This window comes from Protopterus annectens, chromosome 3.part1 (assembly GCF_019279795.1).
Source record: "Protopterus annectens isolate FY-2018-M chromosome 3.part1, PAN1.0, whole genome shotgun sequence".
Classification (NCBI taxonomy): Eukaryota; Metazoa; Chordata; order Ceratodontiformes; family Protopteridae; genus Protopterus; species Protopterus annectens.
Genome location: NC_056732.1, coordinates 239,403,004 through 239,424,365, shown reverse-complemented (window position 1 = coordinate 239,424,365; position 21,362 = coordinate 239,403,004). Strand labels below are relative to the sequence as shown.

Below are 21,362 nucleotides of genomic sequence, written 5' to 3'. Positions count from 1 at the left end.
TGGGGCTCAGGAAAGATTGCCTCACAGCTTGCTATCCTGAATTCCATATCTAACTCCTCCATGCGGCTCATATCTTATGCGGCCGATGGAGCGAGCAGGGCCGCAGGCACAGGAGTTGCTCTTAGATGCCAAGCCTAGATGCGGCTGTGTAATTTTGCGGACCCCTTTAAGGCGTCCTTCACTAATACCCCCTTTGATGGTTCGGCTTTGTTCGGACCTCAAGTGAAGGATACCTTGACCAGGTGTGAGCAGGACGGTAAAACTCTTTCTGCCGTTGGAGTCCAATTTTCCGCTCCTTCTAGACCATATCCCAAGGGTCAGAAAGGGGGGAAGATGTGGTTCCGTAAAGCCCAAGGAGCTACACCAGACACACGTGGTCAGTTTACCCCCAGAGGCAGAGGGGGTAACAATAATAGACGCCCTAGAGGCAGGGGGGGGTCCTCAGAACCAGGGCAACAGGGAGTCTCTTCCTGAGAAGCCTTTTCAGCATCCCTGAGGTGTTGCCCGACTGTCCACCCTTGGAGGCAGTCGGGGGAAGGATTTCACTGTACCCAGTAGCCTGGCAATCCCTATCCCAAGAGAAGTGGGTACAGTCGATTATATCCGAGGGTTACAAGATCCCCTTTGAAAGGTTTCCGTACCTCCACAATCCCTTCCAGACATCTCACCCGGTCAAAGGGATTTGGCAGAACAGGAGGTTTCAAAACTCCTAGAAAAAAGAGCCGTCCAGACAGTACCGGCAGAACAAGTAGGATCCGGCGTCTACTCAAGATTCTTTTTGGTCCCCAAAAGGACGGGAGATTGGAGACCAATATTAGACCTGAGCAATCTGAACAGATTTGTCAAAAGCAAGATTCGGATGGTCACGCTTCAGTCCATTCTGCCTTTTCTGGGCAAGGACAACTGGATGTGCTCTATAGACCTTCAGGATGCGTACTATCACATAAAGATTCACAGGCGCTCCAGGAGGTTTCTCCGCTTTCGGCTAGGGACCATTCATTACCAATTCAGAGCCCTGCTCTTTGGCCTCACTTCAGCCCCCAGAGTGTTTACCAAATGCATGGCAGTGGTCACAGCTCACCTGAGACGTCTAGGATTCCAGGTGTTTCCTTATTTGGACGACTGGCTCCTCTCCGCCACCACCAAGTGTCAGCTTCTTCAGTCCAGAGACTACACCCTTCAGCTTTGCAAGAATCTGGGAATTTCAGTAAATTTCGTAAAATCTTCTCTGCTGCCTTGCCAATCTATCACCTTTATAGGCGCAGAGTTAAATACCATCAAAATGTTAGCCAGACTAACAGATCAAAGAATTCTGGACATCCAAAAATTTGTTTGGCTTCTGTTACAAAGCAACAAGATCAAAGCCAGGTTTGTCCTGAAAGTTCTAGGCCTAATGGCTGCGGCCATTGTTCTTTTACCACTGGCTTGCTTTCACATGCGTCTCCTGCAGTGGATGCTATTCACGCAGTGGTCGTATCACAATCTTCCGATGAGACACGAAATCTTAGTAACACAGTCGTGCAGGGCTCATCTGGGCTGGTGGATATCTTCACCTCTTCTTCATCAGGGCCGACCCTTTGTTCCCCCTCCTCCAGTTGCCACAGTCACCACGGATGCCTCTCTGATCGGGTGGGGGGGGCATTATCAGGGCAGGATGGTCCACGGGACGTGGCAACCCATAGAATACCATCTGCACATAAATGTCCTGGAGATGAGAGCAGTGCTTTTAACGTTGCAAGCCCTCGACGACTTTCTTCCCACGGGGACTATTGCAGTACAGACGGACAACATGTCCTTGGTCTGGTACATCAACAAACAGGGCGGAACCAGGTCCTATCCCTTATGTCGAGAAGCTCTCAGACTTTGGCAATGGGCGATCTCTTCTCAGCGGTTTCTGATAGCAACGCACATCCCGGCAGGTCCAACCTATTGGCGGACAGGCTAAGCAGATCTATTCTGATGCCTCACGAGTGGTCTCTCAATCAATCTGTAGTGGATCAGATTTTTCTGAAGTGGGGCACTCCTTGTTGCGATCTTTTCGCTACCCTCAAAACAACAAGTGCCCAGACTATTTCACTCTATTTCCCCTTCCAGGCCAACCCCTGAGAGACTCTCTAACCCAGGATTGGCCTCGGGGACTTCTTTATGCTTTTCCTCCCTTTCCATTGATTCCACAAGTCATTCAGAAAGCCACCGTTTTGAGAGCCAAATTGATCCTCATTGCTCCTTTTTGGCCTCGACAGATTTGGTTTCCGTCTCTGCATCGTCACCTTCTGGTGCAGCCCTGGCATCTGGACCCAGTTCCGGATCTTTTGATCCACCAGTCGGGTCAGCAGCACCGGGCCATTCATTCTCTCAACCTCACTGCTTGGTTGCTCCACTTCCTTCCTAGCCAGGCTACCAATGATTTCTGACTCAGTCAGAGACATTTTAGTGTCTTCTTTGAAGTCGTCCACTAGGACTATTTATGCTAGCAAGTAGCGGTTTTCGATATGGGCAAACTCCAGAAATATTGATCCTTTTACTGCTCCGTACATTCTGTTTTAGATTTCCTAGCGGAGGTTTTTCATTCGGGATCCTCGTCATCTACAGTCAAAGTACAACTGGCTGCCATTTCCAAGTATCATGTTGGCTTGCATGACAATAACATCATGTCTCATAGATTATGCAAGGCCTTTTTGAGAGGAGTTTTTCTCCTAAAACCACCTATAAAGCATCCTCCTCCGCAATGGGATCTAAACTTAATGTTAGCATCCTTGATACTACCTCCTTTCGAACCGTCTGCTTCATGTTCTTTGAAGTTATTGACGTGGAAAACTATATTTTACTGGCTGTCACTTCTGCAAGAAGGGTTTCCGAGATTCAGGCTCTCTGTATTCGTTCACCTTATTTGGTTTTTCATAAGGACAGGGTATCGTTAAGAACTAACCCTTCCTTTCTCCCCAAGGTTGCATCTCAAACCAATATTAACCAATCTATAGATTTACCAGTCTTTTTCCCTAACTATTCTGACAGAGCTGAACAGAAATTCCATTTTTTGGATGTCCATCGTCAGCTCAGGTACTACTTGCATAGGACTAAACAAATTAGAAAATTGGACCAATTGTTTGTCTCTTATGCAGAAAACAGGTTAGGTCTTCCAGTTTCTAAAGTGACCTTATCCAGATGGTTGACTTCCACCATTTCCTATGTGTACTCTCTCAGAGGCAAACAACTACCTTCTAAGCCTAAAGCACATTCGACCAGGAGTCTATCCACTTCTGCAGCTTTTCAGGATAGACTTCCCATTGATACCATTTGTGCAGCAGCTACTTGGGCCACGCCTCATACCTTTGTTTCTCATTACAAGTTGGATTTGGCCTCCAGAGATAGGGCCAGTTTTGGTTCCACGGTTCTCAAGAGTCTGTTCCATTGAGCCACCCGGGATACAGGTGCTAGGGACGCGGTCCCATCCAGCAAGAATGAAGGCGAGATTGACAACTTAACATTTAGAAGTTATGTACCTACCATAACGTTCCATGTTAGTTGTCTTCTCTCGCCTTCTTTCTTGCGTCCCTCCCTCCTTCCCCCTGGCCTGGACAGATCTTGAAGAGTTCCTATTAGTTTGTTTCCTCTAGATCTTTGTTATGAGGACTTCTTTTAGGAAACTTTGTTCCTAATTTGGTTAGGATAACCTTTAGCAGGGTAAGTTAGCTGCCAAACGAGATCTGAGGTAGTTCCGCCTTGCATCATGGGATATAGGGTTGCCTCGAGCTGTATAAAGGAGTTCTCGAGCTAAAGCAAGTGCCGAGTCGGAGCCGAGGATCGGCTCCGAACCCATCCAGCAAGAAAGAAGGCGAGAGAAGACAACTAACATGGAACGTTATGGTACGTACATAACTTCTAATTAGTGCTTGTGTTATTAGAACAAACAGTACCTGTGCTTGAACCTGCAGAAATTGGCTTCTTAGGTTGAGCCCCTGCTGCTGCTCCATGGCGCTCAGTTCTCACCTCAGCCCCTTCAGATTCAGCACAAAAAATATTTGGAGTCAACAAAGGATTAAAATTGGTCGCTGAACAGTTAGAAAAGTCGCCGGCGTCATCCTCGTCGCCCATAAGCTCTCTTTTCCGTTTACTTCTGGTGTTATACAGCTGTGCACTTTCGTGACCATTTTCCTCTCCACCAAACTTAGTTTGACTAACTAGCATTTTGTGGCAAAGGGGCGTTAGTAAGTCTATGAGTTCTGTCAATTGGCCAATCAGCTTCCTTGATTGGCCAAGCTCTTCCAGCCCCTCCGAACTCATTACTCTCCGCTCTCCTTCGCAAAAAGTTCTTCTTTGACCCAGAACGACGAACGAAGTGTAAAAACACTGGATGCACTCAAAAAAACAAGAATCCCACGAAACAGAGCGCAAATAGCCAAAGAAAAACTGCAAAGCTTCTGTAACTCCTTTTGAAGACGTGTTTAATGAAAAAAACGAACTACACAGACCATTACATAAACGCAATTCCAACAGCACAGTTCCTAAGCGTTTTCATCCAAACCAAATGGACTTCATCAGACATTGTTAAAACATTAAATAGGTCTATATATAGTAATTTAATTAACCCAGTGACCAATGAGTCGTACTTTAAACATTTGAATTAAGCAAATCAGAAAAACGGCCTCATTAATATTAAAATATAATAATGAATTATAAATAAAATCCTTGCCTTCAGAATTAAAAACCTGTCCACCACATATACACAAGAAATATGTAATTGTTAAAATTGTGCTTAGTAAGAATACTAGGAATTATATGACTAAAATTTTATTTTGTTTAAATAAAGTGCTTGTGCTAACTAACAATATATACCTATTGATATTCCTCCCTCTGTTGACAAAACCCTGTATTGCATGTGTGTTAACACTTGCCTAAAAAATATATATATATTGAGTACAGAAGAGTAAATCAATAGAATGCTGTTTGTGCAAAATATTCATGATAAAGTGCTTGTGCAATAAATAATTAAACATTAACACCCAACCCTGTTTAAAATATTACAGTTATATGTTGTTTGCCTTTATTTTCAGTAAAGAAACTATACTTAAGTAATCATTTAACCCTGGTTTTTTACCCGCTTCCAGGTATACCTGCCACCACAATTCCTTACTTTCCAAGATCTCTTCCCAAATTCCACCCCTTACAGCTTTTCTAACTTGTTGGAGAATAAAAAAATAAAATTTACATCCTGTGCATTCTTTACTATGTTTAAATAGTGCACTTGTCTCCTTTCCTTTTTGAATATCATAGACATGTTTGTATATTCTTTTCTTTAACTCTTTCAGTTTTTCCTACGTAATATGACGAGAGGCTTAGGGATTTTCTTCTTCTTCCTCAGCATAGGCCTTTGGCTATACCTCCTGCTTTAGACATTGTTGTTGATGTTTTCTCAGAATCCAGCATGGCTCCTGATTCCCTGCCTCTGGCTCCTAGTAAGCCAGACAGATATTACAGGGTTCCTGACTCCCACAAGTTTCTTTTCAAAAGTCCTTCTGACCCTGAAACTATTTCTCAGGGTCCCAGGGGTGTCAAGGCTTCTACAGCTAAAAATCCTACCCCCTCTGATAAAGACTCCAGGGCGCTGGATAGATGGGGTAAAAAGGTTAATACATCTGCAACCCTGGCAGTCGGGGCTTTAAACTGTCAATTTCATATGCTTAAATATCAACAGCATGTCATGGGCTTACTGAAACAGAAAATTATGTTGATTTCTGACTGTGTGGAAAATAGAGTTACAGGATTTATTGCATTCAGCTGAACAAGTTGGAAAGCATACTTTGCAATGTGGTTTTGATTCTTTGGAGGCCTCTTGCAGGGCCGCAGTTACGGGATCTGTCATAAGAAGGCATGCTTGGCTCAAGGAGCAAAATCTGCCTGACCATGTTAAAGCTAAATTGTTGGATGCTTCTTTACAGCAGGGCAGTCTGTTTGGTAATAAGGCAGAAGAAGTTTAAAAAAAAAGATGGAAGACAAAGCTAAATCTATGCAAACTGTAAAAGATTTTTTGCAAGTGCAGCCACCCTGGTTCAGTAGGCACTGGTCTACTAAGAATTGGTCCTTTCCGCTACCCAACAGAGCCGCTCAGGTCAAACCCAGACACTCCAAAGGCTCCAGGTTTCAGTCACAAGGATCTTAGGACAAAACAATGGGGTACCTCCACCTCCAAATCAGGAAGTAGCAAAGCACCACCTTACGGTAAACAGTCTCAATGACTTTCCTCTGCCACTTCCAAGCACTTATCTTTTGGCAGCCCCTTTGGGGAGAAAACTAGCACTTCATGCTAAAAATTGGCATCTAATTACCCAGGACAAGTGGGTCTTAAATATAGTATCCCAGGGGTACAGATTTCATTTCCACACGTTGCCAATTCCAAACGGATGGCCAGACCTGCCCCCAAATCAGTGGGCCGAGGCCCAGAATCAAGTCATGTCCCTCATGAATATGGGGGCTATTCAACCAGTACCAGAAAAGGAAAAAGGACAAGGTTTTTATTGAAGACTTTTCCTGGTACCCAGAAAAGACGAATCATGGTGTCCAATTCTGGACTTATCCATTCTAAATACTTTCCTGGACATTCCAAAATTCAAGATGCTGACTCTACAACAGCTACTGCCTATGCTAGGCAAGAATGATTGGTTGGTAACTCTAGACTTAAAAGAGGCTTACCTGCATATCCCAATCAGGGAATCTTGCAGAAGATACCGCCACTTCAAAGCAGGCTATTTGCATTACCAGTTCTCTGCACTGCCCTTTGGCTTATCTACTGCGCCCAGGGTCTTCACAAAGTGCCTGGCACCAGTAATTGCATTTTGCAGACAAAGAAACATTCAAATTTATCCTTATCTGGACGATTGTCTAATTCAGGCAGAGGATGAGGACACACTTCTACATCTGTCATTTGTAAAAAGGCTTCTAACATGCCTAGGGTACACCATAAACGAAAATAAATCACAACTGGTACCCTCTCAAATAATTACATTCCTGGGTGCAAGCTTGAATACAACTGCCCAGATGGCTTACCTCACGCCAGACGAACAAATTAAATTGAGGACATACTTTAAACAAGTGGCCACAAAAACCCAGCTATCTGCAAGACAAATTCTGCAGGCATTGAGGTTCATGGCATCCTGCATTCTATGAATTCCATATGCAAGACTGCATATGAGGAAACTTCAATGGTACCTAAAAAGCTTATGGAGTCAACATTGTCACAGCCTGGAAACAATGATTCCTGTCATTCCTTGCCTGCAACAGGAGTTCCTTTGGTGGGCGGAGGCCTGTCACCAAAACAAGGGACTGTCATTCATTCTACCCCCTGCCACCCAAACCCTGACTACGGACGCATCAAACTATGCTTGGGGGGCCCATCTGGCAGGGAGATGCATTCAGGGCAAATGGAGCCCAAATCAAGTGCACCTACATATCAACCAGAAAGAAATGCTAGCTGTGCAGAATGCTCTGACAGCCTTCAAGGACTTCCTTCATCCAGGACAACTACTGATAAAGATGGACAACACCACAGTTATGTGGTACATAAGCAGGGGGGTACCCACTCCTACCCCCTTTGCAGACTAGCCATGGCCTTGTGGAACACAGCCTTGACTTACCAAATACATCTACAAGCTCAGTTCCTGCCAGGAAAGCAAAATACTCTGGCAGACTACCTAAGCAGAAATCTTATGGACCCACACGAATGGAAACTGGATCCACAAATCTTCAGCATGTTGACACGAAAATGGGGGAGCCCGGGCATAGAGCTATTTACCTTTCCCCAAAACTACCAGTTGGACAAATTCTGCACAAGAACTCATCACAAAAAAGCTTCGAAAGTGGATGCTCTATCCTTCAGCTGGAAAAATCTATGAGTCTATGCCTTTCCCCCTCTGCCACTGCTCTCCAAGGTTTTACTAAAAGTCAGACAGGAAAAAACAAAAATGATTCTGATTGCTCCGGACTGGCCTCACCAACACTGGTACCCGCTTCTAAGGAATACGTCACACCTTCCTCCATGATATTTGCCTCAGACACTTCAACTATTGTCTCAGCAAAACTGTCAAATTATGCACACTCTGCTCCAAACTCTGAATCTTACAGCATGGCTAATCAACTAATTTCACCAATCACATCTCTCAATAAACCTGTGATGCATGTCATTTTGGAGGCTAGAAGGCCTAGTACTAGAAAATCTTATGCTGATAAATGGAAAAGATTCTGTGCCTGGAACCAAGCACAAGGAATAAACACAGCAATGCCCAATATTCCTCAGATTATGCAATACTTAACTGAGATGCTTCACAAGGGCCTATCTTTTTCTTCTATAAAAATCCATGCCTCTGCAATCTCGGCTTATTACAACACAGAGCCTCCTCTTTTTTCTCATCCCCTGCTAAAGCAGTACCTCAGAGAGTCCATAAATTTGAGACCTCCCAGGAGAGCACCGACTCCTGCATGGGACCTCAATTTTGTGCAGGAAAAACTCACCCTACCTCCTTTTGAACCAGCTGCTTCTGCAGACATAAAATTTATTTCTTGGAATACCGTCTTTCTTTTAGCATTCACTTCAGCTAGAAGGATTTCAGAACTACAGGCTCTCATGGCAGTGGAGCCTTTCGTTATCTTTTATCCGGACAGGGTGGCCCTCCGAACCAGTCCTTCTTTTATGCCTAAGGTGGTATCCAGTGTGGCTCTTAACCAGACCATTCATCTGCCAACTTTTTTCCCAAATCCGCAGAACAAGGGGGAGCAGATTTTGCATTCATTGGATGTACAAAGACAACTAAAATTCTACTTAAACAGGACAAAATCTCTAAGTCTGAGCTACCTCTGGTGCCATTTGCTGCAGGGACAGAGGGGAAGACTATATCAAAGCAGACTGTTTCAAAATGGATAAGCCATTGTATTAATTTCTGCTACATGCACCATGGTAAACCTGTCCCCAAGGGGATCAGATCCCATTCCACCAGGGCTGCATCTACTTCTGCAGCCTTTCTCAGAGAGGTTCCTACCAGAGACATTCTAGAAGTTGCTACTTGGAGCTCATTTCATACGTTCACCAAACATTGCCATTTTCCTCTCTTTTCTAAATCCAGAGCTGGCTTTGCCACTGCTGTCCTGCAGGGCCTGATAGCTGCTCCTAATGCTGTATAATTTCATCCTCCCATCCATAGCTTTGGGACTCTACCCAAATGTAATGACTGCAACAGTGAAACATGAGGAACAAAGTACAGTTGTGTACACTTACCATAAATGTAGATGTTCGAGTGTATTCAGTTTTGCAGTCTGGGTTACCCACCCGGCAGCCCCCTTTCTTTCTTTCACTATGCTCAAAACCCTTTGTGGTGTGTTTGCTTTTAGTTGGAGGTAAATTTTTTGTGTTCTAAAATACATGCATATATATTTATACATTTTTGCTCCCCATTTGAGGGGCACCTGACATCTGGGGCAAGAAAAAATTATTAAAATGACATTGGCTGCATGTTTTATACCCCTAACGTCCTGACATCATGGAAGAGGAGACAGCAACCGATGCAGGACCCAAGACTTTGTTATTCAGGCCGACTGAGGGCAACCTGCCAGCAGATTACCCAAATGTAATGACTGCAACAGTGAATACACTTGAACGTCTACATTTATGGTAAGTGTACACAACTGTACTTTCTGATGCGAGTCCTAGTTGTTTTCTTCTCATGGCTTCAGCTTCAGGGAGATAGTGACTGCCTCTCCTGGCCAGTCAGCTTTTCACGTAGTGGAGAGGGTTTTCTACCGAGTTGGAAATCTGTCACCACATGTCCCGCAAACCACACCTGTACCCCCATTGGGTCGGGGTATTGAGCACATTCGTTCTGTCCTGTCACCCCATCCTGAGTGGCCACCAGGACCTCCCTGCCCAGGAGGGATCCGCTTCTTCCGATACTTTCCCAGAGTACCCTGCTGGGGAGCACCCCTGGAAGAAGAAATACAAAAGAAGGTACATTGACTCCCCGATGGAGTCATTAACTGAAAACACTGACTTTGTTGAGGGAGAAGGATTCCCCTGATCCCCACCTGAGGATGTCTCCTTAGAAGACATTCTGGAAATCTTGAAGCAGAAAGATGGGTGGTCTGTCCAACCTTCTCCTTCAGAGGAGTCAGTGCTCTTGGAGGCATATGTGGTTGGCTCATCTGTGTCCTGGGTGCCCAGCCCCCCCCCCCCCGCAGATGACCTTGTTGATTTGGTTTCTCGACGGGCGTGGAAGGAACCAGGCACCATCGAGCCCATTCCCAAGTGCTCCAATAGGTCCTGACTCATCAGCAGATAGAAAATATTGGAGTAAGGTTCCCATACTTAATGCCATCGTGATGGAGGCAGCTGCTAAAAAAGAACTGGCAGAGGAGATTGCCAATGTGCATCCACCTAACAAGGAGTCTAGAGCGTTGGACAGGATTGAAAAGCATGTTCATGCCTTGGCCACTTTGCTTTGAGGTCATTAAATTACTTAGCTCACTTTACCTATCTGAAGAGAGATCTGATCAAGGAGCTTTCAGTCTCTGAGTCTATGCCTGCAGAGGAATTCAGGAAAATTTCTCCCAAGCTGGCCACTCTGTCGTTTGTCGCCAATTCCTTGGTGAGGTTAATTTCCCATACAACGGAAGGTACCTCACAAGCTGCTGACTCAGGACTATCCATATGGAGCCATGCCTGGATGATGTTATGTAGTTACGTGGAGCCCTTTAAGGTATCCTTTGTGTGTGCTCCTTATGATGGTTCTTCACTGTTTGGGCAATGTGTTAGAAATATTCTCACCCTCAGCAAAAGGGATGGAAAGACCCTTTCTGCTGTAGGAATTCAACTATTCTATGCCTCAGAGGTCCTTCTCCAGGAACCAATGCGGAGGCAAGAAAATGTGGTTTCATAAGTCCCAAGGGCCTTTCCAGGACACACATTAGGAACTCGCTTCTAGAAGCACCACCCGAGAGGCCGAGGGGGTCTGCAAAACCAGGGCTTCAGAGACATCTTTTCTGACTAGACCTGTCAGTACTCCTGAAGTTCTACCCAACTGTCCATCTCTGGAGGCAATCTGAGTCAACTCGCTTTGCACTCAGAAGCCTGGACCCATTTGACTCAAAATCCCTGGCTGCGAAGCATTTTTTTATTTATTTTATTTATTTAACATTTGTTGACCGGGAAAGTCCAACTAGGTTCCACAGATCCTGTTTTCAGCGGAGGCCCGGGGAGAAATGCTCCAGAATTATATCATATAGCATAATATATATTATAGCATAATATCCAGAGGCCACTACATTCCCTTTTTCCTCCCCCCCTCCACACATCAGCAAGAAACTCCCTGACATGCCACCCAGTCAGAGGGAGCAGGCAGCATAGGGGATTCTAAAACTCCTACAAAAAAAGAGTCCTCCAAGAAGTCCCGACTAAACAGAGAGGGTTTGGAACCCATTCTCACTTCTTTTTGGTGCTGAAAAAGACAGGGAACCTGTGACCCATTCTGTATCTAAGCAAGTTGAATTGTTATGTAAAGAAGTCGAGGTTCCGAATGGTTACGGTTCAGTACATTCTACCACTGTTGCCCAAGGACTATTGGATGTGCTGAAGAGATCTCAAGGATGCATACTATCCCATCAAAATAGACAGGTGCTTCAGAAGATATTTGTGCTTTCAGCTGTGATCCAGTCATTTTCAGTTCAGGGCACTGCCCTTTGGGCTCACTACAGCCCCCCAGGTGCTTATCAAATGCATGGTGGTGGTAGCAGCTCACATGGACTCATAGAATTCCGGGTGTTTACGTACTTAAGATGATTGGTTCCTTACCTTCCCCACGAGGCATCAGCTTATTCAAGCCAGAGATTTCTTAATCCAACTTTCACACTCCCTGGGCATCACTATAAACATAAACAAATCCAATCTGACTCCTGTGCAGAACCTAGAATTCACAGGAATGCAGCTGAACACAAGGAGTCAAATATCTTCTCTTCCCTTGCACTGCATAACAACACTTAGGATTCAAGACCAGGAATTATCAAACCAGTCCCACCCTGCACAGCTAGTCTTACAAGTCCTAGGATCCATGTTAGCAGCAATTTTGTTAGTTCCTGTAGGGAGGTTCTTCAATGGACATTGGCAGTACAATGGTACATTCTCTATCAGCCGCTGTCCATTCCCATCAGCTTGACCCCAATTTGCAAACTTCACATCAGCTGATAAATTCAGTCGGACAATCTCTTTCTAAGCAGACGTTTCTTAACCCCCCCTCCCCCGGCAATAGCTACAGTGATCATGGGCACGGTTTCAGTTTGGGTGGGGGAGCATTACAATGGGAGGATGGTTCAAGGCGTGTGGTCCCTCATCAAGATCAGGTTGCTTATCGATGTCCTAGAGATGATAGCAGTTCTCCTAACATTGCAAGCCTTTCAGGATGCTCTCCCATTGGAGACTATTGCAGTTCACACCGACAACATGTCTGTAGTCTGGTACATCAGCAAGCAAGGAGGAACCCATTTGTACCCCTTGTGCAGGGATGCCATGAGGTGTGGGAATGGATGATCTCGTCTGACCAACTTTTGGTTGCAGTGCACATTCTGGAGAAACCAAAAAGTTGGCAGACAGACTTAGCTGATCAGTTCTGGTTCTGCATGAGTGGTCCCTCAGTCAGTCAGTGGTGAACATTATCTTCAGGCGCTGGGGTCAAACTTGCTGCAACCTTTTTGCCTCATCCCTGAAAAACAAATTCAGCAAGTTCTTCGCTCTGATTCCCCCCCCCCTCCGGGGAGTCCTGAGGGAAGCTCTGGTTCACGATGGGCCCCCGGGTCTCCTTTATGCTTATCCTCCTCTCCCACTAAGCCCAAAGTTTCTTCACAAGGCAAGCAGGCTGAGGAGCTCAGTCATCCTCATTGCCGTCTTCTGGCCTCGTCAAGTTTGGTTCCCCTTACTCTGGTCTCATCTGAAGTATCCTCCGTGGATACTGGAGCCAAGACTGGACTTCCTCTCTCAGTTGTCAGGAATGCAGCACCTGAATCTTCATGCCCTCAGGTTGACCACTTGGTTTCTCCACTTCCAACCCTAGCAAGATAGTCCAGGCTTGCTTCTCCGGTCCATAACATAATTCTAGCCTCGCAAAAGGTTTCTACTAACAAGTTCTACTCCAGCAAGTAGAAAAGGTTTGCTGTTTGGACTACAGATAGTAATATTGACCATTTCTCAGCACCAGTCTTGGATATTCTGCTTTTTCTAAGTACCCTTTTTAAGGAAGGAGCTAGCTTCTCTACCATCAAGCTTCAGTTAGCTGCAATTTCTAGATTTCCCACTGCTAGCCAATTTTGTTTCCTGTCCACCTTTCGATTGTGCAAATCTTTTATGAAAGGTATTTTCTTGTTGAGGCCTCCCATCAAGGACCCCTCCCCACCTTGGGACCTCAGTGTCGTGCTGCAGGGTTTGACTTGGGGACACTTCAAACAGTCTGCCAGTTGCAACATGAGGATTCTGTCATGGAAGACTAGCTTTTTAGTGGCCATTACTTCAGCTAAGAGAGTTTCCAAACTACAGGCCTTGTCTTCCAAACCTCCTTACATAATTTTTCATAAGGACATGATTTCTCTACATGCCAGTCCCTCCTTTATGCCTAAAGTAGCCACGAAGAACAATATGAGTCAGTCAATTCAATTACCAGTGTTCTTTCCAAATTTTTCTAATAAAGGGGAATATGTGCTACATCAACATTCATAGACAGTTGAGTTTATATCTGCACAGAAGTAGACAACACAGGAAGTCTGACCAACTTGTTTGTAGCCTTCTTTGCTAACAAATTTTGTCAAGCTGTTTCCAAGATCACTCTAACAAAATGTCTCTCTTTCATTTACTCACAAAAGGGCTTAATTACCACGACCTCCTAGAGCACATTCTACCAGGACTGTGGCTGCTACTTCTGCCTTATCTAAAACCTACATTGATGATATTTGTGCAGCAATGACATGGTCAAATAATCGCACCTTTTGTGGCACACTCTAAGTTAGATGTCATTTCTACGAGCAGGGCTTCCTTTGGCTTGATGGTGCTCTGACATATCCTTCCATGAGGGCCACTTGGGAATCGCGTATCTGGGGACTCTGACCCCATTGTGAGGAGGAATGAAGAAAACACTACCAGATTAGAAAGTTATGTCTTACCATACCCTGGCATCTTTGTTGTCTATCTTCATTCCTCCTCACTTTCCCACCCAGCCATCCCCCTGCCTCATTCTTCTAGAGTACTGTGGAACATGAGGGGACTCTTAGGTCTCATGTCTGAGCCTCATCTATTCTTCTTTGCTGTCCGAGTTATGAATGTATGGAATCAGCAAACTCGATCTGAGGTGCTTGGGTAAGTGTAGTGTATTTTGGGTAAGAGTGAGGAGCTCGAGAGTCAGATCCAAGTATGGAGAATGTGGCTGAGCCGGATCCGGGGGTCAGATTTGAGACCCTATCGTGAGGAGGAATGAAGATAGACAACACAGATACCAAGTTATGGTAAGGCATAACTTTCTGTTTTTAGCAGTTGAATTTTTGAAGGGAAGAAAAATAAGAAAATGTGTAAAATGCTATTAATGTTTTGCTGTATTATTCACCTTCTTTACATATCACATAATATTTGATCTTTATGAAGCAGTTCTCTGAACTGGCTTAAACTATAAATATTCTCTGTTTTCAATTTTCTTTTTCCTTTTCCATTTAGTTCAAAAATCCTCTTATATTACTACTTTTGGCATCCGCTGTCATTAGTGTTATAATGCGCCAGTTTGATGATGCTGTCAGCATTACAGTGGTAAGTATTTTTGTTTCCTTCTGATTTTATTCAGAATATGGCAAGTGAACCATCATACCTCTGAGAATAAAGAAATGTGTTTTAAAACTTGCACTTTAAAATAGATGTGTTACACATTGCCATTTAAACTGATGCATTCTGTAATTATTTTGCTTTACTTTTAGGCCATTGCTATGTTTGTCTTGAGGGGGCAGTCAGTGCTGAGAAAGAAAAAAATATTTGTGTATTTAAATGATTCTTGCCTCTTTTTTCTGATAGTAGATGTAAAACTCTATAGTGTGCCAGAATTGTATTGTCATAAGCTTGTTTAAATGTGCCCAAGGACTCAAAAATAGCAGTATTTGTGTGTATTCAAGTTTTTGTGTGCATATTTACATTTGTATTTAAGTCTTGTATCATGGAAACTGTATGCCATGTAATTGACCTAACTATATTTTGTGTATCATCATTCTTTTCAATTCTGTGTGGTCAAATTTTGAACTTGAGAGAGGTTATGTACTGATTGTTAGTTTGTGTGCAGTAAAAAACTGTATTAATATTTTTTGCTTCTCACAGCACAAATATAAAGATATACACTTTTGTGTGTGTGTGCATGTGTGTGTATTTATGCATATATATATTTTGTGACGGTTCCTACTTTGGGCCAGTAAACAAGGAGCCTCAGTACTCACCACTGATACCAGTGAGGTATGTTCACCAGGAGCAGAAATGGATACACACAGTATTTTCAGATGCAGCTCTCAGCACCAAGCACAGTTTCCCTTAAGAGCACACAGGGAGCACACTCCTGACCTGGGGCTGGACCCTCTCTATCTCCAGGCCCCAAACAAGACTCCACACTGACCACTTTGGAGCTCTTTGTAACTGTTGCAAGTAGCCGACACACACTTGGATATTTGATCTTCACACACACACACATACACACACACACACACACACACACACACACACACACACACACACACACACTCACCTGATCTGAGAAAGGCTGGCACAGATTTACCAACTGTGCTCCCTCTGCCTAGACTATAGGATAACTACGCTGCCACCAGTTAGCTACTCTAAGACTGTTACAAGAGTACCCAATTATACTGATTAAAATTAAAACTAATACCAATGGTAGAGTTTGACCAATGCAGCAAGGCTTTCAGGAGCAGCCACAATGTCACTAAAGTAAGTAACCAGCCACAATGAAATGTATAGAAATAATAAATAAGAAAATATGAGAATACTGAATATCTAGTTATAATAAACACCCGAGTTTCAGTCACAGGAGATATAAAAATAACAGTTTGATACATTCACGTAGATGCAGAAAAATAATACTTAACTAATTTGACTATATTTTCCACTGACTAAAGAATTACTGTTTTCTGGTTACGAAGGCATGAAGAAGTGTGTTGAGTTGTTTACAACACCAAGGCACGTTGAGATGTATGGTTGTGTGAGATTTATGTGAGAGAGCTTTCCTGTCAGGTTCCAAAGAATAAAGTACTGCTTGTGAGAGTTCCGAAATATCTCTCACTAATATCTAAAGAACCATTTCAGTGTTGGTTATAGAATGACATCACATATGGTCACCTGACTGGTATAATGCACACCTAGAGTTTGATAAGATCTGTTGCAACATCTGAAAGTTATAAAACAATTTCAAAAACTTCCACCCTTATAGGGTAACAATTAGTTCACCTTTAAGGACAATACAGTAAGATTCCTAGTCCTGGTTCTCCCAGACATTTTTTGTCCCTGGCTGCAATCGGACCTGTAAGATAAAATCTTTATGGTCTAAACCAACCCATTTAATTTTCAACCTATTTTTCATAATTAACTGGACTAAGATTAATCTCTTCCCTTCCAGAATTTTCTGTTAAAACATATACATTTAATCCGTTATAATAATACTGTCAGACATGCATATATATTTCTTTTCTGTCCAACAGGGACCCACTGTTGATGCATTTTTAATGCAAGCAACTTTACAAATACATTTTTAACATAAGCATCTGTACAAATCAGTGTGATAGTCAAATGACATAAAATTCTTTGCAAAACTCCAGCTAGCTATGCTGGTATATGTTACACATAGCACTGCCTTACTTTCCCTGGCACAGATCGTCCTACAATCTATCATCATGTATATGTCTATGCACACACACATTTGTTATACTGAATGGTTGAAACTAATAACACTATCATACAAGCGAAAAAGAAGAAAGAGCTAGTAAAATTTTCATTGAAATGCAACTAAAGCTGAATACCAAAATATTGTATGCTGCAAAAACACCAAAACATACTTTTTTATAGGGGCAAGCTCCTCTGTGCTCCCCACCTCCCTGCTACTTCAGTATACCAACTCCAAGATTGTACTGAAGCAGGGAAGGCATATTCCAAATCCCTGCTGCACTGTAATCTTGGACAGCCCCTACCTCCCACGTAGCACAAAAGTCATAGCAAAAGTAGCATTCTAACAACTATCCACAGCAAAAATATGTACATAAAAATTTACACCACTGTACCTTGTTGGCTTGCCTTCCTTGATGGCCTGTGCTAACTTCCCTTCTTTGGTTAAACTATTTTTAATAGGAATTCTTCACATTGAAGCACATATGTAAACCTTTGCCCTTCCTACAAGATGAACTCTGTTCATCAAAAACAGACAAAACTACTTGTTGAGGCACCTTTTTTCTCTTCCTTTAGTTATTGACTTACAGGATTGTTTTATATTTTGGTTGTTTAAGTCTGCTACATGATGTTTGGAGAGGCAGACTTTGGTTTTCGTACAGCACTAGGGAGCTGAAAGACGTAAGGTATTGTATGTTTACATAATCTACCTTCTCTACACCAACACAAGTTGTGGCCAGGATGTAGTACCATAATTGCCCTTTACATTCTAACTGATGGCATACTACACAATATGTACCATGTCCTCCTAACTGGTGCAGTATTCATTGACCTTACCAAGACTTTGACCTTGTAAACCAAGAACTGATATTTATCAACGATTAAATGCAGGAGTAAACACCAACATGGTTTAAAAGTTTCCTCAAGGACATTCTTTATAGTTCAAGTAGAAAAAAACCTCCTCTTATCACATGTTACTTAAGGTTTCCTTCAAGGGTCTGTATTTATCCCCACTTGTATTCTCAGTTTTTATCAGCTGTCTTCCTGCAGATCTTCCTCAAATCCCAGTCATTTTGTGCAGACATGACATGGTCACGTGCAAGGTAATAATCGCTTCCTTCATCGTGTACAAAGACTTAGAGAATGAACTTGGCTTACTGTTGAATTAACTCACTCGAAACAACTTTCCCTGAATGCAGTAAAAGCAAAATCAATGATGATTGGATCAAAGCAAATGGTTTCTTTAGTGCCCCAACACTGGGACATATGTTGCAATAACAAGATCCTCATGAAAACTACACCACATTTTTAAGTATCTTGGTATTTAGCTCAATCTGTCATTGTCTGGTTCAGTTTTAAGGCAACAAAGTCTGAGATCACCACATTTGCATTCTGGGCAATTGAGAAAAGAGCTTTACTTGTTCAGCTGGCGCCCAGTCTTCTCATTCTTAATACATTCAAGGAAAAAAAAAAACAGACCTCACTACAAATAGTAGTTCATCCCATATGTAGAGTTGTCAGCTGTTCCACCCCCACCTGAGAGAGCATAATTTTTCAGTTCTGGCAAAAGCAAAATGGCTGCCAAAAATCAGAAATGTACACTGATTGTATCCATGACCTAAAAACTAATAAACCTAGAAACACACTCCACTTCTTTGTTAGCCAAATCTATAAGTTGAGATCAGAATCCTCCCTTTCCTTAAACTACCCAATAACAAACCCAGACAGAGGAACAAACATCATAATAGAGGGTTCAGAAATGTAGCACTCAAAATTTGTGTATGTATAAATTTGCACCACTGGGGCATTGGCACAGATGTGTAAATTTGTTCTCCTGGCAGGTACATACTCTTCCATAAATGTACCCTTACTGCACTGTGTAAAAAAACAAAAAAGATACACGTGCCTGTTTTCTTCATAACAATTTTGTTAGCTGACTCAATATATTTGTATTTGTCTAAGACATGGTTGTGGAACTTACCCTAAACACACGTTTATACTGCAGTTAAATAAAAACAAAGAAGACATCTCCACCTAGAACTGAACAGAGAGCTTCAGTCATTTGTAGTCAGGCTAATATAGACTAATTTTCTTGCCCATTTGAGCCATTTTTAATACAACTCCCCTCCCAAATGAAAAAAAAAATCTTGTTTTAGTTTCATGTATTACAGATCCAGTTATGGCAACATTCTAAAATCTCTGTTGCTTTCTGATTAAAGTATTGCCAATAAACTCTCACATATCTTGCACAAAACACATTGCTTGCCTTTTACACTGCCCTGTGTCCTTCCTTTTTATCAACACACACACACACACACACATGCAGTTGTGGCCTTCAATTACAACCACTTGTATGAATGTGTACATGATATGGCAACCATTTGAAATACTGGGACTCGCAAAAGTGAGTCCTGAAGTAGGGAAACCAAATTGATGAAAGATCTGTTCTGCATATACTAAGTCCAGGGTGCCATTTCTCGGATTATTCCCTTTTATCTAAGGTATGGCAATCTCTGAGTTGGTACCTGTATGTTTGTCGAGCTACCCCCCCCCCCCAAAAAAAAAAGAAGTTGCTTTAAGGATAAGAGCTGTTTTCAAAATTCGCTCTTCTCTGTTTTTGGTCTTTTTTTGGCTTGTTAGTACTTAGCATTTTGAGTGCTAAGGAGCCCTGTGAAGAAGATGGAGTGGGAGACATTTGAGCTCAATGACAAAATCCAAATTCAGGAACAAATTTTAAATATTGGTCATTTATACTAATGACTGGCATTATTGTCTTACTGTAATCCCTGGTGATTTACCAGAAAATGAAGAATTTAATGAGTAGCAGGGTAAAACGTTTAATGAAAAATGGAATGTTTTGTAAAAATGGTAGATGTTTTACAAAACAAGGATGAGGTAGAATTATATTGTTCACACATGCTTCAACTTCTTTGCTCAATAATTTTGGGTAAAACAATGGACAAAAATCAGACAGGCTAGGACATTGTTTATATAATTAAGTTATCCCAAAAAGGTAATAGAAAAATAGGTTTTCCTCAAAAACTTGCTTTTTCAAAATAATAAGAAATATGTCACTCTATTGTCTGTCTTAGTGACTAAGCACAAATAATTGTGAAATATTTTACAATGGACATTGAAAGCATATATGGCAAAATCAGGAACAGTTGAGAGATGTGTTCCTATTAAACCTAGAACTTGCTCCCTTCTTCCCCCTCGTTCATCTGCTGCCAGTTGAAGAATGTTCCTACTTAACCTAGAACAAGCTCCCTTCCTCCTCCTTGTTTGTTTGCCACCAAATGTCATAATTTTGATTCTGGAAACAGCTGACTGCTACTTGCCCTTGTGCAACTGCTAGTGACCCACCAGTAACTCTTGTGAACTAAAAGCCCTGCGAGATTTTTTTTTAATACTCATGGAACATGACACAGCCATAAAATCTAGCCTGCCATTGGTCCCTTTTTGACAGCAGCTAGTTTGAAAAAATGAATCTCTCTCATTGGCTGTAAAACCTAGCCAATGAAATAGAGGAATTAAGACCAGTCTACAGTGAGTGTGAAGCAGGTAGTCTTATAAAGGCTGAAATACGAGTATGTGCGAAATGCAGAGCAGTCGAGAGGTATGGCCTTATTAGCAAAATTAGTCAGTGTCACTCTTCCTCTTATTCACACAAAAACTGAAGTAGTTCCTTTTTGATGAAGCAACATACAAATGTTTTACTAATCAAGACATTGCATGAAAATCTCTCTCTACACCCATTATAATTACTCTCAACATACAAGTCTTCTACATTTTGTTGGTCATTTGTTGCCTGAACTCCCACTTGTCTACTTTCAACTTTCTAACCCATTTGTAAAACTGTTCTTGCACCTTACGCAGTTCATTTCTCATACAACAAACTTTTTTCCTCCCCTCTCATTTCTTTTTCTACTTTCTGCCTTCTGGTTTATTAATGGAGACAAGTCCTTGCACAGTGTGCTAATCTGTCTTCTCCCCTTTACCCCTTGATCTTCATGCTAACCTTAGTTTCACAAATTGTAAGTATGTTTCTGTATGACTGTTGCATGATGTAACCTCTTAGATAACTCATTAACCTTTATGTTTACTAGATTATGACAAGCCAGCGTTTTTCAGATTTATGGACCATTCTGTCTGCAGTCTGCTGTGCTGAGCATGAATTTGATTCATCCAGATCAGCATTCTACACTACCTAACAAAAATGCTTTTTTGTGTGTTTTTCTTCCTTCATCCTACAGGATAATGCTCGGTGGCACTCCATATTTAAGCCTTTTGTTGCAAACTACCAGACTAGTTGATGAGGTGGTCTGACAGATATGTATGAACCAGGCTTATTGTCAGGTTTAGTAGTGGCTATAATTTGTTCCATTAATATGTTTATTCTTGTCTCAAGTGTACTGTTTGTGCTTTA

General features: G+C 42.4%; 1 protein-coding gene across 1 annotated transcript in view; it reads left to right on the top strand.

Moving 5' to 3' along the window:
- The window catches only part of ATP2C1 (ATPase secretory pathway Ca2+ transporting 1), a gene marked incomplete in the record, with an annotated part of 2,099,819 nt that overhangs the window by 495,525 nt on the left and 1,582,932 nt on the right, over positions 1-21,362 (top strand). The window contains 1 exon segment of the mRNA XM_044066734.1: positions 14,726-14,815. Coding sequence (XP_043922669.1) covers positions 14,726-14,815 — 90 coding nt within the window.